Here is a 19,311-nt window from a genome sequence, read left to right as displayed (position 1 = left end):
CCTTGAAGTGTCACCTGCTGTACACCATTAGCGGTCTCATCTAATTCATACAATGCTCTTGGGCCACGGCCAAACAAATATGCCAGTGCTAACATTTGTTTTCAAAAGTCGGTGAGGATCATGTTTGAACATCCTCTCCTAAGAGAGTCATTTTAGCATTCAGACGCCTAACATGTTTTCAAAGACCAGAGCAAGACCTGATGAAACCTCAGAGAGCTTCAAAACAGACTTGCAAATCCATGTTTGATAAAAGCACACACCAAAAATAAACACTTTAAAATAAATGTTTGCAAAATGAAGAAACATAGCCTACAAGTTTTGTTTAATAAATGCTAAATGCTTGTCTTAACAGCCTCGAAACATTTGAATGCAGTCACGAGCCAAAATTGTGCTGATGTTATGCTGCCCTCTATTGGAAAAGTTATTGCAATGATCATTCCTGTGGCAGGTGTTTCCATTTCATTTTCGTTTTTAATTCAGCATTTCCAATGCTTTATTCATATAACTAGCCTACTCGTGGAGTTGTAAGCATCAGTTTAGAGTAAGTCAGCCTAACACATCCAAGGAATGAATAAGCGACCAAAGCTCTTGATTAACACTGTCCGCATAGGCTATGATATTCTATTTGATGCCAAAACTCGAATTAATAGGCCTACTCAATGTACCACCATGAATATGAAATATTTGCATTACTGCATAGGCTAGTTGTTTAACTAGAGGTTAATGTTTTGTACTGCGCGTGTTCAAGTGATTGTAGTGTATTGACTCTTGTCTGTGTGAATGTTTTTAACTGTTGTTTTAAATATGTGTAACGGTATGTTTGTGTAGGTAGGCCTATGTGTTTGTGTGTGTGTGTGTGTGTGTGTGTGTGTGTGTGTGTGTGTGTGTGTGTGTGTGTGTGTGTGTGTGTGTGTGTGTGTGTGTGTGTGTGTGTGTGTGTGTGTGTGTGTGTGTGTGTGTGTGTGTGTGTGTGCTATATAGAAACAGGAAATAAACTGAATACATGAAAAAAGATAGCCTACTACTGAGTTAAACAAAAATGTCTTGATAAGCTAGTGAGAGCTAGTGCGCGTGTGGATTTACTTCAGATGAATCTCATTCAACAGTGTCTGGGTCTTGCGATAAACTGTAGATTACTTTTGATTTGGTTTCTTCGCTGCAAAAGGAAGTAAAACAAGCGTGTCGTTGCCGCAAACGTGCGCACTTTTAACTGACGCAGACACGTGAACTCAACTGACTCATGGCCATATGGCAAAGGCATGCATCTCTGTTTTTGTTTGCGAAGAATACTTGTAAACCAAGTAACAAAATCGTAGCTAACCCTTTGTACTGTAGGCTACTCTCCATGCCTCTATAGCCTATTAACAATTAAGGGCTAATTTGAAATTAGAGCCAATCGTTTAAGCGTAGACGAAATTACTTAAATCATATTGATATCACAAAACTCTCATTGAGAATGTTTAATTAAGAGTTTAAATGTTTTCCTTATTATAAAAGCAAACCTACATTAGACAAGAACAAGATACATTCATCAGCAACTCCTTAAATTATAGCTATGTGAAATGTTTGGATTTATACCATTAAATGTTGTTTGTCCTCTCTTTTTTCAGTATGTACTGCCATCTAGTCCTGACTGCAGAATTGAGCTCCAGCCCCAATTAAGCATACCTGAACCAGTTGATCAAGGTCTACAGGATCAGAAGAAACTACAGGCAGGCTATAGAGCTAAACTCTGCAGGACGTTGGTCCTCCACATCCAGGACTAGACACCACTGTTTTAAGTGACTGATCTAGCAGTCATTCTGGATCTCTGAATTGTCATGCTCAGAATATTGCAGGGGATCTCAGCTCTGGCCCTCGAGGACCACTGTCCTGCAGACTTTAACACCAACTCTGGTCCAACACACCTGAACAAGCGAGGTCTTTTGGTTTAGCTACTGACTAGAAATTCACAAGCAGGTGAGATTGGTCAGGTCTGGACATAAACTCTGCAAGACGGTGCACTTTGAACGGCCAGAGTTGAGAACTCCTGAAACATGAATAGTCCTACATTTTAATTTGAATAGGCTGGATTTATGCAATATTTGACTAATATTCAGTTATCTTCTCTCTTTTTTTCCTTTGTGATAAATAAACCCAAAGGCCACTCAGGCACAGATCACTGCATCTTTTGCTGTGTAAGTACATTTTTGACTGTCAGACACATTCTAAGTGTTTGCATTTATTTTAATAAAACTTGCATATTCATGCTGCTTAAAGTCAAGTCATCAATGATTTCTTAATGAAGACATTAAAGGGATAGTTCTTCATGTTGTTCCAAACCTGTATTACTTACTTTTTTCTGTGGAATGCAAAATATATTTTGAATAATGTTTCATCTGTCTTGTCCATACAATGAAAACAGCATTGGATCCCATTGACATTGTTGACATTCCACAGAAGAAATCGTGTAGGTTTGGAATGACATGAGGGTCATTTTTAGTATATTGTTCTCATGCTCTCAGTTCATCCTGCCCTCAACTTGTTTGCTCTCTTCGTCTTTCTCTCTCAACAACACAGCCTACATTTTTTTATATATTAAAAAACAACAACACCAGGAACTATTTTTAGGAACTCAAATTATGACAATTACATTACAATTGGGACAATCTTTGTTTTTTTATGTTAACATTTTAATTGTTGTTGTTGTTTTTTTCCTTCACTTTAGATGCTGGCACAAAAAGCGGCCAGGCCGGAGCATCCGAAGTTAAAACTCCTGTTAAATCATGCCTCCGTTATGCAAGATGGTGGGAGGAGCGGAAGAAACAGAAGACTGGAGATCAGGCAAAGATCTACTGGTATCCGAGGGGATTGATACATTAGGGGCCAGTTGTTCAAAACATTTAATCTAGATCAAAATGATCAGGGGCCTGTTTCAGAAAGGAGGTTCAACCAACTCTGAGTTTAAACCTGAACTCTGAGTTGACTTACTCTGAGATGGGAAACTCTGAGTTTTGGGTTTCAGAACAGCTGAAATGAGGTAGTTCAATCAACTCTGAGTAGACTGACTCTGAGTTAAGCTCATGCACTCCAACTATGAAAAGCCACGATCAATGGAGCTCCGAAATTACGATTCACCATGGCAACAGCACCCAACAAAAAGACGTTTGCATACTTCCAGGTCAATACACAAGTTTAATTCTTAATTATTTTAATGAAGTTTAATTTTCATGGTATCCAAAAGGCAAACAAAGAATGTGGCAGCAGCAGCTAAAAAAAACCAAAAAACATAATTCAATCAGGAAAAGCTTTAAGCATAAAATGTTCATGGGTGTAGGTTTAATGACTTTACAAACATTTGACACATTAAATAAATATCATTCAATGTCCAATGTACAGCAGCTTTTCCCACATAGACCCTTTTCACAGACTGTGATGACGTTTTAATGGTCATTAATATCGTAAATCCTGCAACGTTTTTTGTATTTTTTTTTATGTATGTACATTTATAACACTAATACTTTGTATTATATTACTTTTGCATCAAATTACAAAAATCAAGTTACCGCTGCTGTGAGAGTGTTTCTAATACAGCGTCTATGGGAGTGATAGTTAAAATTAACATCTTTCTCTCTTTTCACTGCAGTTATCAATCTAACTTTAATTTTTCCCTTTTTGAAAGTTGTGAAATCACTATTGTGGAGTTTTTATTTTGCTATTTGAGCAAATGGAGACACAAAAATATATATTTGATGTATTCTCTCATTCACCGTTATAAGAGTTAACCCAACTATGACGACTTCAGCTTCTGAAACCCAGAATTGTGAAAAGGGTCTATGCTCTTTTCTCATAATGAAATGTTCTCTGATCCCACCTGTTACATTTATTAATCAGGGTAATGACATTAAACATTTGACTTCTACTCAGGCCAGCCAAACACCAGCACCACTGACAGATGAAGAGGAGATGGAGGAAGAATATTAACACCCAACAGGAAAAAGAATAAAGTATTTGTAGGAAATAAAGATGACTATAAAAAATGTAAATAAATTTATATAACAGCTGTGGTGGTGGTTATGCCATATATCTTGTACTACCATCTGGCAGCATCCTTCCATTCCATACAATAATCCGTTTTCAGAAAGTGTGATGATGGGTATATGAGTGTCATAAATGCGCCCAACCACTGGAAATCCTAAAGGAAATTCTAATTATTAGGTTACTTCTAGAGGTTTATCAAGTGAACGTCAGGATCCTGTAGGACATGCCATTTTTGTCACTTTGACAGTGTCCTCATGATGAAAATATGAGCAATGAATATTCCCACAAAGAATGCTTTTCTTACTTTGTATTTTTGTCAAGTGGCAGATAATTTAATTTGTTTTAAGTAAACTTTGCTTACTTTAGATTTAGATTAAATTTATAATTTTTTTATATTTATACTTGAAATACAACCAAAATACTCAGTAAGAAAAGCATTTGTGGCGTTTTAAATAATGAATAAAGTATTTAAACACTGCTGGTGCTTTAAAAAGGGGGAGGAGAACGAAATAAACTCTGGGTTTACCAAAGAAAACCTGCTCCTGACCAGGTTAGGTTCACAGAGTAAGTTACCCTGGTAACTGACTCTGAGTATGTTACCTCTCTTTCAGAAACGGGCTTGGCTTACCCTGCTTTCTCGGGTTTGACATACCTCCCATTCTGAAACAGAAAACCCAGAGTTTCCCTTATTTCAGGGTTAACCTACTCAGAGTTTTCACTTACCCTCCTTTCTGAAACGGGCCCCAGGATTTGGAAATCCCATGTTTTGCTATCCAGGATCAGGTAATCCATTTTACTTTTGTGCCAGTTTTTCAAAGCAAAATCTGGATCACCCTGATCCAGATACACACCTTTTCAGATTACCAAATCTGGATTTCACGAGTTCACACTTACAAATAAGTCAGATAGAAAGAATGGTATGCGTATTTGGCGTGCTGTCCGAGGAGAGGGCTCCGAGCTCGGTATTTGGCCCGAACCCAGAGTACTCCCCCCGTATGTCTGGTTTAGGAAGTAACCAGGTGAGTGTGAGGAAGATGGGGTGGTGGAGGGATGCTGCAAAACTTGTCGAGAAACATTGGTGAGTTGACTGGGTATTTATATGATCCTCCACTTGTGCTGATTGGGTAGACATGTTGATTACTGATTGCTGACAGCTGGTTGGAATGACATGATGATTAGATAGATCATTTGAACGTGCTCCTCCCGAACTTTGTTACTGAAACATCATTACTAGTGCTCTACGGAGCCCCTAAAGGGACATGATGATGGAAAAAATATGAAAAAAAATGTTTAAATGCTTTTGTGTTCTCTCAGAAAAGTTTTGCCCTTTTCACCCGAGAAACCTTGCGAAGAACTTTTGACTGGTTCATCTCTTATAATTGACAAGAAGTAAAAAATCTTATAAGTGATAAAAAAAACACTTTAAATTGAATATAATATTTTTGTTTGATATTTACAGCTGTTTGGGGATTATTTTATAGCGGCTAAATCTTTTTTTTACTTTGACTGTAGGCTACCTGGAAGGCTTAGGTATAGCCTAACGTCTACTTCTAATTTATTACTTTAACAATTAGCCTAACTAATCAAGAGCGAAATAAAATATGTGTTTGTGTATTATATGAAAAAAGTGTTGTATTTTTTTACCAATTTTAAAGTTACTACATTTTCTTCCTGGAATCCACCTTGAAATCCTACTCCCTGTTGGGATCAGGATAATCCTTTTTTTGGATCAAAGTTATCCAAATCCTATTGACAAGTTTTGAACAACACAAACTGAAGGTTTGATCCAGATTAAAACTAGGATTGGATTCTAATCTGATTTCAGATTCCTTCTTTCCCTTTTGAACAACCCATTTTCAAGATTTGATCCAATCCGATAACCAAAATCTGATCACCTTACCTTTGAACAATTGGCCCTAGAGGATTCATAATCCACTTAATGTGTTGTGATGTGGTTATAATTGGTCATTTTTCTGTTTCATAAAAAGGAAGATTGTTTTTATTATTTTAAGAAAAAAATATTTGCATGGATACATGAAATCGATCAAAAGTGTCAGTAAAGACTTTTACATAGTTACTTTGTAAAATATATTAAAACAGAAAAGAGTTATTTTAAGTTGCAATAATATTACACTTTTTAATGTATTTTTTTTATCAAATAAATGCAGCCTTGATGAGCAAAAGGGACTTCTTTCAAAAGCATTTTAAAAATCTTACTGACCCCAATCTTTTGAATGGTAATATATTTTATATTTAAATTTTGTACGTGACTGTGAATAAATTACATTATTTGAAACATATTACTTATAATTTATTCTGTCTACTTTCAACAAGGTAATATATTATGTGTGTATTGTGGCAAATGCAAAGTAGAACCAAATTAATCTTGTTGTTTATTAGGGCTACAGGTATATTCTGACACGTGCATTGCCCACAGTATGCCCACACTTTTTCCAGTGTACCCACAGAATACCCACACTTTGCCCACAGTGTGGGGGATTGCTGTGGGCCCAACAAATGGCCTCAACTCTGCTTATAGTTTTGGCCAGCCCACAGTCCCACCCGGGTCCCATAGTGTGGTGCCCACACATGCCCCTCATTTTATGCCTAGGCCCACAGTCAGGCCACACTTTGGGCTGTCCCACTGGTGCCCCACCTGGGCCCCATAGTGGGGGGCCCACACGTGCCCCACATTTCACGCCGGTATCTGTGCCCACAGTGGGCTGCCCGCATACGAGCCCCAAAGGAGGGATTAGACAAGCTGTTTTTCTAATTAGAAGAGACGCTTTAAAGATTGATGAACTGATTTAATCAATTTGAAGACTAAATAAAATATATTTATATCTTTATGTCTATTCATTAGTATATTCATTAGTCAATTGCATTGTTCTTTTTGAGTCGTGCCTTTCATAGCTTCCCTTTTTCAATTAGCGTGAAGTAGGCCTATCTCAGCACAATAGAACTCTTGACTTCACTCGCAGATGTTTCAGTGATATAGAGTATTTGTTCTAAAGCATTACATTACATTTATGCATTTGGCAGACGCTTTTATCCAAAGCGACTTACAGTGCCCTTATTACAGGGACAATCCCCCTGGAGCAACATGGAGTAAAGTGCCTTGCTCAAGGACACACTGGTGGCGACCACTGGGATTGAACCAGCAACCTTCTGCGTATCAGTTCCATGGTTTAACCCACTGGACCACCATCATGATTTGTATCACTCATAAAGCGATACAAATCATCAGTAGGTCTATCGTTGGCTTGTCTTTTGCATTACTTTTGTTGTTTTCCACTGACCTCTTTTTGCTTTTCTCCATAATCCTTCCTGGCATTTTTGATTTACATCTGAAATCTTAGCACCAGGTGGTTTTATCTTATCAAACCTGACAGAAAGCGTGTGCAATAATATGCATGTAAAATCCATAATCAAACTAAAATTGTTCTACTCTTTTAATCCAGCAAATTCTGTTTTGGGGAGATACTGACACCAATACTCAGACTGCAGTAAGGAGGAAATCAAATAGTCCAAATGTGATCCCTTTAAAGTAAATTAACTTCTTTTTCTTGCGTATTAGTTTAGTCAGGCCTATTCATTCATTTTACAGAAAAGGGGAAAAAAAGAAGAAAAACAGAGCATTTGTCCATCCATCCATTCTCCGAACAACTTAAGGATTACAGGAGCTGACAAGATTTGTCGCCTACAGCTTTAGGCGACACGTATTTCCAAATTATTGGAAATGCGTGCTACAAAAACTGATTATACAAGGTTATTTGAGATCATTGTCCTCAAATGATGAAATACTGTTCATTGCATTGAGGCAGAGAAGACGACCATGCATCAACTGCTCACAGAAATCATTGAATTGCGCTGCACACTTAGGCACACAGTTCTGACAGAAGTAATTTAATGACTTCCTAAGGGTTTTTTTCCAGACAGTTTTTTTTTTTATTTTTTATTTTTTATTACAGTGGTCATAACTCATAACCCACACATTTCTTTTCCAAACACAGTAAACGTTGTAAGTGTGCATAACAAAGCTTCCAGGGCTTGTGACAGAGGACATAAAACTTGCTATGTAAATTGAACCAGAACTTTAATGGTGTTAAAGATATTGTCCTTTATCAATTTATCATGTTTAAGATTTATTTTACATGTTCATAAAAAATGCTAGGTGAAAATAAAAAAAAAAAAGCCATTTGAAATAAATATGTAGGCGAATTATTCAACCACAAGCACATATGAGAGCCATTTTCTCCATTATCTAAAATAATTTTACAACATTTTTATAAAATCGCTTTATTTTGTTCTTTTATTCACTATGTAAACTTTTCCCTCGCTGGAATGCAAACAAAAACACTCAAGCTAAACCTTTTTAATAATTTTTTTTAATAAACTAAAAAATTAACTATAGTTCCTTTTATTATAACCAATATGCTACACAATATAATGCATAAAAAAGAAAAGGCATTTAGACATTCTTGTCCATCATGATCATTACACATACAAGAAAAAACAGTACCATTTCACTGAACAGACCTCCCGTATTATCTATATATTTCTTCAAAGAAGACACAACCTCATTTGCTCCTGTTATAGCTCAGAGATGCTTGTTTAGGCACTCGCTCGTGCTCAGAACAGCAGGTTGGTATCCATATCCTCTGTAGGAATGAAAATATGGAGAAAGTTGAGTTGTTTATAAAGTTTTTGATTTATTTAAAAAGTCTGCATGAATTATGCATTTAAAGAGAATGAATAATAAATGAACTTTTTGAGCTGTTTAAGACAAGGCCTTCAAAATACTCCTACCTTCCTTAATGCCAAAGCAGCTGCACCACTCTTTGAAGGAGACTAGTTTGTCCTTGTCAGCATCACACTTTTGGAAAAAGACTGAGGTGCAATGCTCCATGGGAACCAGGGGAACGCGCAGTGGAGCCAGTTCAGAGTGAGAAAGAAACCTGCAACAGTATTATGAATATCCACTGGTGAAAAAAAACGATTCAGGTATTGTTCATTTGTCATGAGGACAGAAATGCATTAACAGAAGAAAGAAGAAAAATCTTGTAATTAACATACTTCATGTGCATACTGTTCAATGGGGTTCTATATAGAACCCTATGGTTATTGTCTTTATGCATAAAAGGTTCCATATAAGGAGAAATGTCTTAAATGATTATAAATACATATGTTTAACAGGTTATTTCAAATTTTTCTAATGACAAAGTATGTTTATGACCTGTTTAATACATGAAATTTAAAATTAAATAAAAAATGAAAACTAAATCCACAAAAAGATCCTATGATGGGAACTCCTAAAAGATTCTGTATACGAAGTGCTTGACAGAACCCCTTAAGGTTTATATAGAACCTTTTCTTTGAAATCACAAACCAACAAAAGATTCTTTAAGCTACAGTATGTAATTTTCTTATATATCAGTCTAATACATCTATAAGTAAGTGATTCGTAGGCAGATTGTGCCCAAAAGCGCAAACTGCAGCTTTAAAGCTTCGGTCTCAAAGGCTGACCGATGCTGTGGAGGATACTGGCACCAAGTCTTTCTTTTTCTAGAAATGTCCCTCAACCACATCCTCACATTAGCTAAAAATATTGCTGAACCTCCTGTATGAGTAAGTCAGAATTAGAATAGTCTCAGCGCCTCAGACGTCTTGCCCACGAACTGCCCATGAACCAATCACAAATGCACTCCAAAATGGCAAGCATTTCCTAAAATCGCACTTATCTGATTGGGTAGCTTTAAGCAATTTCAGGAGTCAGGCTCCAGATATATTTTTTTATCAGTCTTTTAGCCCAGCGTCTGGCTCTGCAAGGCATTTAACAGCCAATATAAATGTCAAGTGAATTTGTCAACTTTTACAGAGATAATTGGGATCTCCCCATTTCCAATAAACTAAGCAATATTGCAAGGAGAAATTTGTACGGACACTCAGCCCCCCCACCTGTCTGAAGGATTTTGGTCCATTTGTGCAAACTGCCAGTGCACTGGATAGATGTACATGTTGTAGTTCTTCTCAAAGTCCTGCTGTAGAAGCTCGACAGGGTGATCGCCTGCATGAAGACGCCTCTCGCTCTCATAGATCTTCTGAACCTGTTGAGCAGAGCATTCATCTGCCTTTATTTTTTACTGTCAAAAGTTGGGGAGATGAGTGAAATTTGTCTCTTTAGGAGACATGTGATATCGAAATAAATAACTGTCTGCCCAGTATCTCTGATAGACATACCCTGATTCTTTGTTTAGCTGTAAGAAAGCCAGGAGACATGGAGTCATGCTCGAATAACTGCAGAAGCACGTTCTTCAGCCAATCCCGCATGCGCAGAGGGAACTGCACCAGCTCTGACTCAAGACATGAAGCAATAACTGCCAGGAGAATTAAAAATAGACAAAAAACAACAACAACAGAAGTTATATATTAAGAGCAGAGGTGCTCAAACTTAAAATGGATGAGGCTTTTGGCTGTGGGTCCCGAAAGTAAATGTTGCATTGTATCCAACTATAATATTAAAATGTACATTAAAAAATCACTATGTAGATACATAAGGGTATAGAACTTATGTTATTAAATTAAATGGAAATATTAAATGTGGATAGCTAATTCTGGATTTTGATTTCAGACTTTGGTATCTTGTTAAATCAAAGTGTAGTTTCTAAGACATTGTTGAGATCTCTTCAAAAACTCTACATCTAAAACATTTAGAGTCCCCCTGATGTCAATGATTTTATCCCTTAAAATCCGTATTGGATCACCAAAATTACATATTTTAAGGTTTTTACCTGTGGAAAATTTGTTTTCATTCCTTTCATTTCATAAAAACACTACATAGACATATAAACAACATTAAAAACTTGATTTTCATCACAGGGGGTCTTTAAAGTCTGTGTAAAGTCCAAATTAGATATGTGTTCTGAGTTTGTCACACCACAGAAAGATGTGTTATTAACCACCCAGCCAAATTTGAATGATGTGACTATACAGACAGCTGTTTTGTAAGTTATCGCAAGTAGGTAATATGCATTGACGTGACAAAGGCATAACTAGCTAGCAAACTGAAGGCTGCAGTAACTAACGGTACTGACAGTAACTTGCGATTGAAAGGGCGAACTGATGCAAATGTGCTCTAGTTATTATAGTGTTAGGGGAGGGGCCATGCTCAGAATGGCTCAAGTGCGTCATCGAGCCACCGTTTTAGCCCCGCTCAAAAAATCCTGAACACAGAAATGTTTAAAAAAAACAACAACAAAATAAAACGTTTAACAGTCTAACTCCACAATTCAGTACACAGTTCACAGTCTTTGTAAATGTTAGAAATGTATTGCTGAAACATGTTACAATGTGTTTAGAAACAAAACTCTTTTAGAATTGCCTTTACAGAGACTTTAAATCTTTGCATCTCTTCTGACACACAATATTACTAGGGACTTTTTCTAATGAAAATTATTCTGCTGCTAAAATTATTAATCACATTAGCATCACTGGTAACTAAATTGTACCTCTCATGTGCTAACAATTAAAATAAGCATGTCAGAAGTATTTCTTACATTTGCAGGATCCAGTGTAGTCCAGGTGAAGTCTGTGGCCTATTTTGGTCCCGTCAAGGCCACACTTTGTGGCAAAGAGCTGACAGGATGTGTCATATGTCTTATTGTCAGTTCCACAAACCTACAATGAAAATGTCCCGGCAAAAATGGCTTATTATTAGCAAATGTTATCGTCTTTTTTCTTTAATCAATATCTGTTACTTAATGGTAATTAATCAGTAATGGAATAAATATACATTTTATTGTAATCAGTTGAATTCCACTGAACAAATTTGCAAGATAACACATACTTACATGGTCAAAATCGTTTACACTGGGAGGACATGCTGATGGCTCCTGACACACACAGACAGGCTTGTTTTCATTGTTCATTTTGCATGTCTTCCCTCTTTTACAGTGAAAGTTCTCACAGGGGTCTGGATAAAACAATGAAATAATGTGCAAATATCCTATACAATACTGTATCCTCAACTCAGACATTCACTGTTGCTTGAAAAAAGTCTCTCAGAGACACATCTAATAAAGGTTATATATATAACCACCCTGTAAAAAAGTGCCAACATTCCTTTGCATCTGTTGGTTTGGATAGAGCTTAAACCAGGGGCTAAGACTCTCATTGACTTTTTAAGCCAGGTCGGTTTAACAGTCTATGTTAAAGAAAAGCTCTGCTCAGCAGATTCCTAATAATAATCCAGGGCTATGGAGACAGTGCAGAAACAACACTCACCAGCTGGCACCCCCTGTCCGCTGGGCCGATGTGTGGGCCGAAGGTCAGGGTAAAGCTCCATAGTGGCTCTAATCTGTACTGGATTCATCCCCACCAAACGAGTCTGTAAAGAGGCACAACCAATTCTTATAGACCAACAATTACGCCTAATGGTTTTTAATAGCATTTTTATTTTACCGTCCAAAGTTTGTTCAAATTTCAAACACTTTGGAAGGAATACACTAAGAATACACTCACCTAAAGGATTATTAGGAACACTTGTTCAATTTCTCATTAATGCAATTATCTAATCAACCAATCACATGGCAGTTGCTTCAATACATTTAGGGTGTGGTTCTGGTCAAGACAATCTCCTGAACTCCAAACTGAATGTCAGAATGGAAAAGAAAGGTGATTTAAGCAATTTTGAGTATTTGGTCTGAGTATTTCACAATCTGCTCAGTTACTGGGATTTTCACGCACAACCATTTCTAGGGTTTACAAAGAATGGTGTGAAAAGGGAAAAACATCCAGTATGCGGCAGTCCTGTGGGGGCGAAAATGCCTCTTTGATGCTAGAGGTCAGAGGAGAATGGGCCGACTGATTCAAGCTGATAGAAGAGCAACTTTGACTGAAATAACCACTCGTTACAACCGAGGTATGCAGCAAAGCATTTGTGAAGCCACAACACGCACAACCTTGAGGCGGATGGGCCACAACAGCAGAAGACCCCACTGGGTACCACTCATCTCCACTACAAATAGGAAAAAGAGGCAACAATTTGCACGAGCTCACCAAAATTGGACAGTTGAAGACTGGAAAAATGTTGACTGATTGGATGAGTCTCGATTTCTGTTGAGACATTCAGATGGTAGAGTCAGAATTTGGCGTAAACAGAATGAGAACATGGATCCATCATGCCTTGTTACCACTGTGCAGGCTGGTGGTGGTGGTGAAATGGTGTGGGGGATGTTTTCTTAGCACACTTTAGGCACCTTAGTGCCAATTGGGCATTGTTTAAATGCCACAGCCTACCTGAGCATTGTTTCTGACCATGTCCATCCCTTTATGACCACCATGTACCCATCCTCTGATGGCCACTTCCAGCAGGATAATGCACCATGTCACAAAGTTCGAATCATTTCAAATTGGTTTCTTGAACATGACAATGAGTTCACTGTACTAAAATGGCCCCCACAGTCACCAGATCTCAACCCAATAGAGCATCTTTGGGATGTGGTGGAACGAGAGCTTCGTGCCCTGGATGTGCATCCCACAAATCTCAATCATCTGCAAGATGCTATCCAATCAATATGGGCCAACATTTCTAAAGAATGCTTTCAGCACCTTGTTGAATCAATGCCACGTAGAATAAAGGCAGTTCTGAAGGCGAAAGGGGGTCAGACACAGTGTTAGTATGGTGTTCCTATTATTCTTTAGGTGAGTGTATATCAAACACTTTAAACGAGTGCACATTTTCCAAAAAAGCTATTTCCTGTGAATCTGTGAGACTTCCGATTCATTGCTGCTATAGTAAACTAGAATAACAAAGTGCAGTAAAAGGTAAAACTATTTCCGCACACAAACTTCAATTATCATGTCGATAATACATTAAAACAACAGGAAAATAAAAACCAGTTTGCAACACCAAGCAACATAACGGACTGCTTTTCTACAGCTAAAGCTAAAACGGTTGACACCAGAAGCCTTGCACATTTAAGTTAAAAATGTCTGCACTCGCACTTACATTAAAAACATCATTGGAAAAAACGTGACAGTCTATCTTCACATTTACTAACTCCAAAACCAATTTAAAGTTTGCATTACATAACCATCTCTATAAATATGTTTTTTGCACTTGCAGAACAAAGGCACGAGTCTTGTGAAACTCGAAAGTGTTGTTGGCTAAAATTATGTGGTTCCTTCAGCAAATGCGATTTATATATTATATTTGCCTTTGCTCACAATATCAGTTGCTTTCAAATTAGATAGAGCATTAACCTTTCAGTGCCACTGATTTTTATTTTGAGAAATAACAATGAAAGGTGCAAGAACGAACATAGTAAAATATGTTTCTCTATATTATATTATATTATTCAGAAGCTGAATAATATTGTTTGCACTGAATAAAAATGACGTAAATAATGTAAAAGCTTATGGCGTGAATAGTGTGTTTAACCGTTTGCAATGTTTGGTGAATTTATATTTAAAACTACTTTAGCTGAAAAATAATAATTAATTAGAAATTTCAAGTAATTTACTAAAAAAAACATAAGTGCAGGATACAGACTTCCAGGACTTTTATACTTTTTATATTTTATAACAATGTGATGCATTTTGTACCCATTTCCCGCTCTTCTTTCTGGGTTTAGGCTCTGTGTTTTCAGTGGGCTCCACCACTTTTTCTGGGTCTTTCCTCTGAGCATGTTCCTCATTTGTTTCCATTTCACTCGCTTGGTCACTCTGCATCTTCTCCAGCCGCTGGTTGTTTTGCTGCTTCTTTGCATTGGTCTTTCCATGTCTATTACTTTCATTCTTCTGCTTCTTCTCCTTCTTTGCTTTCTTGCCACTAGAAAGAATAGTCTTAGGTTCAATGCTGTTCTTCTCATCCTGTTGATCACTCTTCTTTTTTTCTTTGTCATTCTCGAAGTCTTGAAAAGGCTCTTTCAGCCCATCTTGTGTTTGCTCTGCTGACACTTCCTGTTCCTCTGCAATGTCCTCTGAGTCATTGATGGATTGCAGGGAATCATAGTCTATTGTGGCTGTGGGGATTACATCTTCAATTGTTTCTGCCTTATCTTTTTCCATAGTGTTGCTGGTTGAAGCTTTGGCCTCCTCTAGCTTGATGGATAGTGGCTGTGAAGCATCACGGTCGGCTGCATAGTCCAAATCCATTGGTATCTCTGACTCAGTACTGGTGTCAGTCTCCTTTGCGTCCTCACCTTCACTCTTCTCGGTTTCATCTTCATTCTCCATTGTAGATTCTCCATTTTCCTTTCTCTCCTCCTCCGCAATCTCCTTAACTTCTTTGTCTTTTTCTGGACTGTCACTATCATCTCCATTCTCCACAGTTACCTCTGCCTCGTCAGAGACCTGCAGGAGCTGAGTCAGTGCCTCCTCACTCAGGAGCAAAGGTGTGTACTTCTCACCTCCCTCTGAACCTTCAAGCTCTTCTGTCCCCGCTGGCTTCATCTCCACATGGCTTTCCTTCTCTTCACTCATGTCCTCATCCTGAGAGCTGGACTCAAAAGGCAGAAATGTGGGAAGAACTCCATCCTTACTGTCATGAATCTTCACTGACTTAAAAACAATATTGTAAGAAGAAAAACATTTACAAAGACTACATTTGAGGAACATGTAACATGTAACAGATTGAAAACATTTAAGACAGCAAATTATATTTACACAATATAAAAAAAATAATAATTATGCCTGATTGAATTAGTGTTCTTTAACAAATTGGTTGAGTGAATAATTCAGTGATTCGCTCACAAATAAGTTGGCAAAACTCAAATGCGAGGTTAATTTGAAGTTAAGAAATTCAAAGTTTAAGCAAAACTGGTAGATTTTTATTTTGTACCCCCCCCCCCCCAAAAAAAAAAAACACCAAACATAACTCTTCTAAAATTAGCATAGCAAAACATTAAACACAACACTATCCCATTTAACATCAATTTTGCACAAAAAATTGAAATCCTAGCCCAGTTTCAGTAAATTTGTAGTTAGTCTAAATTAAAAGAATCAAGTTTATAAAACTCAAAACAATGAAACAATTCAGATTACTTCAAATATGTCAGTTTTGTGAACTAATAAGAAAAAGAAAGCTATAAATACTAATAAAAGTTCATTTGATTGAACAAATTTGTTTAATTGAAGTTTACTCTACTCAAACCAATTAATTATTTTGAGCATTAGGATTACAGTTTTGTTCCTGGATGCATCCGCTTTTTTGAAAAAAATAAATAAATAAAGTACAGTACATGCGATATCTTTTCCCAATAATATTTTAAGAGGTCTGAGAGAAAATTAAAACCTTTTAAGAATCACCTGCTCTTGTGGAGTTGGGTTATGTTTGACATGCTGATTTTTTCACAAGGCTTACTTTGTACCGAAAAAAATTGTAAAAAAGCAACGTAGCCTTTTGTTTTGGTTTATTAAAGTTAGGGCTAAGCTGTCAAACATATTTTTCATTTTAGCAATTCCAGGTAGCAATAAGTTGGGTAGTACAATACCATACCATGTTGAAGTTTTAAACTTTCAAAATAATATTTTTCAGCATAGAGTTGGCATAGATGTCCCACACATGATGTTCACGGCTCTCTTTACAGAACCAACTGTATTTATCCAAGCAAAAATCTTGTTTCAGCTGCACGACTCATACAATTACAACATATTGCTTTTCATGTAATCTACTTCCAACTCAATTGTTTGAGATTATCTTTGCCAAACTGCTCTCTTCATGTTCTAATTTCCTGGAGGAATGCAGATATTATTCCAGGGAAGTATTGTCTTTCTATCTGATAAGCAACTAATGTTGAGAGTCCACTTACATTACAATCTCCTAGCTGAATTGGAAAACATGCCGCGGTCTTATGATTTAAACGAGGCATTTTGTCATTTTAAAGCTACACAATTATCCTATCACCAGCCATGGGACTGTGGGATTGATTTACTGCCCAGCAGAACTCCATTTAAGAGTTAGTCTACTCCCCTTCCAATCCCAAGAGTAAGGCAATGGAATAATATATAGCGATGTTTGCGATTAGCTGTGTCAAACCCTCTCGGTTTACCCTGGTCATATATTACAAAAGATTTCATTCCAGCTTACAATGTTCTTGTTGATTTATCTATACTCTTGATATGATTTGATTGGCTCTCTAAAAGCTCCTCGTCTCAGATTCCCAGTACGCATACTTGCTTTTTGAACTATGTTCTTGGAAACGTCTTTTGGGTTGGTGTTTGATTTCATTTTGTTCTTTGACCTTTGGACATGATGTTGTAGATTTTGAATAAGAGAAGGATTATAGACATGTTGCTAAATGTTTGGATATTTTACTTACATATGCAGCCAGTGCAGAGACCAAAAAGCAGAAGAGAAACAGGTCGTTCTTCATTTCTAGAAAAAATCAAAATCAAACATAATTTGTATGGATTTCACCACAGTCCTGTCTCCTATCTTAAAACTTCCAGAAAAAACTTCAAGTGACATGATCTCCCAATTTCCTATTCTTTCTATCTAAGAATTCTGCTTTACTGGCCCCTGGGACATTCTTACACAGGGTTCAGAGTTCTCCATCTGTATGCTGGACGCACTCCTGCCATGACACCCCGGCATAAATCAGCCACCTCAGTTGTCGTGGCAACAGGGCCCAAGAGATGAGCCCCGCTCAAAAGTCACATTCAAAGTCCGGAGGGGCAAAGCAAACATCAGAACCTACTAGACTGGAAAAAGAGTTGACTAAGTACACAAGCTTTTTGCCTCCTGCACAGAGACAATATGCCCATTATAGGCCATGTTGATGTGGACAATGGCTTGGGTGCAATGGTCTGAATTGAAGATATTTATGAAGATTAATTATTTATGATTTTTGAAGATAAGTTATTTATCTCCAGAAGATAAATAACTTTACATTATTTAATTAAATTAGTTTTTTTTTTTTTTTTACTATTTTGTCTGTAGTATTCAGGTTTAAGAAAGAAATGCAAAGACATTTTTTAAACATTATAATTTTTAACAATTACTTAAAATATGCACTCATTGCGGCAAATACTTTAATTCCGGATTATTTATCATATTAAATACTTAGAAAACATCCAAAAATTTGTACTAGAAAAATCTCTTGCAATGAAAAAGTGCAAATAAATGACAATGATTACATCAGCATGATTTGCATCATGCATACAATTTTAGTATTTATTTTTACACTGCCTTATTTCAGAAATGATTATTTAGTTAATTCAATTACACTAATAGGAAATGAGAAATTTGAGTCTTACCTGAGCTATGAGGTTGCCGATAGAAAGGGGAGGAATCATTCAATTTCACGTTGCAGAAATTTACCAAAATACCTCTGAGTCCCTTATGCCTCCCCCTCAGTACTGTCCATCAGATGCCCTTCCTTCATCTGTACTGGGCCACAGAGAGACAACCAACTGAAGCTGCAGGGGGGTGGGGGTGAGGAACAGAGAGATGGAGAGTGACAACGAAAATACACCATACTTTGAACTAGCTTTCCATTTATTGTATTAAAATTATTTAACATTTTACTTTAACAGTCTAGTTGTGCTTTTCCAAAACGTTCAGTAAATCTATGGGGAAAACAAAAAAGGAACCCTTCTGGTACTTGGCAGATTGTCAAATCTTGCATTTGAGCAGCCCTGGGACAGCGAATTTTGACATTCAAAGCTAAAAGCCTGTAGATGGCGCCCAGTGTTTTTGCAGACCTTGAATTAATCTTTTATCAATTGTGCATGTATTTTGGTTACATACCGTCAGTCTGGTTTGCTATCTTTGTGGGGACTCTCCATAGTCGTAATAGCTTTTAGAGTGAATCCAGAAAGTATTCACAGTGCTTCACTTTTTCCACATTTTGCCATATTACATGCCTTATTTCAAAATTCCTAAATTTTGGGAAATCACATGTACACAAGTATTGAAACCCAGAAAAACCCAAACGTCTTTCCCGTTGTCATTATGGGGTATTGTTTGTAGAATTGAGGGAAAAAAATTAGAAATTTAATCAATTTTGGAATAAGGCTGTGACATAACAAAATTTGGAAAAAGTGAAGCGCTGTGAAGACTTTCCGGATGCACTGTATGTGTACAAATTGTATAGGTCTATTCTATCCCCTTACACTAACCCTAAACCTACACCCATCACACAAAACTTTCAGCATTTTTACATTTTCAAAAAAAATTCGTTATTTTTATTTTCAATTTAGGTCCTCAATTTAGGTCCCCACAGTGACACAAGGCCCCATGAGTCAGTGTACATTCAGGTACACACACACACACACACACACACACAC

The 19,311-nt window shown here is 37.0% G+C and overlaps 1 protein-coding gene across 1 annotated transcript; it reads right to left on the bottom strand.

Annotated features, from left to right (window-relative positions):
- Positions 1 to 7,987: 7,987 nt before the first annotated feature.
- On the bottom strand, positions 7,988 to 18,411 carry sparcl1 (SPARC-like 1). Its single transcript, XM_079811693.1, has 10 exons — positions 18,280 to 18,411; positions 17,343 to 17,398; positions 14,626 to 15,582; positions 12,304 to 12,406; positions 11,871 to 11,992; positions 11,577 to 11,697; positions 10,261 to 10,397; positions 9,979 to 10,127; positions 8,830 to 8,978; positions 7,988 to 8,681 (listed from the first exon to the last, which is right to left on the bottom strand). Exons 2-10 carry the CDS (start codon positions 17,394 to 17,396, stop codon positions 8,653 to 8,655), a joined length of 1,821 nt encoding a protein of 606 aa, XP_079667819.1. The 5' UTR covers positions 17,397 to 17,398; positions 18,280 to 18,411; the 3' UTR covers positions 7,988 to 8,652.
- Positions 18,412 to 19,311: the final 900 nt, after the last annotated feature.

The sequence above is a fragment of the Gobio gobio genome (genome assembly GCF_949357685.1).
Source record: "Gobio gobio genome assembly, chromosome: 3".
NCBI classification, from domain to species: Eukaryota; Metazoa; Chordata; class Actinopteri; order Cypriniformes; family Gobionidae; genus Gobio; species Gobio gobio.
Note: the sequence above shows the minus strand (reverse complement) of the source record. Positions and strands in the feature narration are given on the sequence as shown.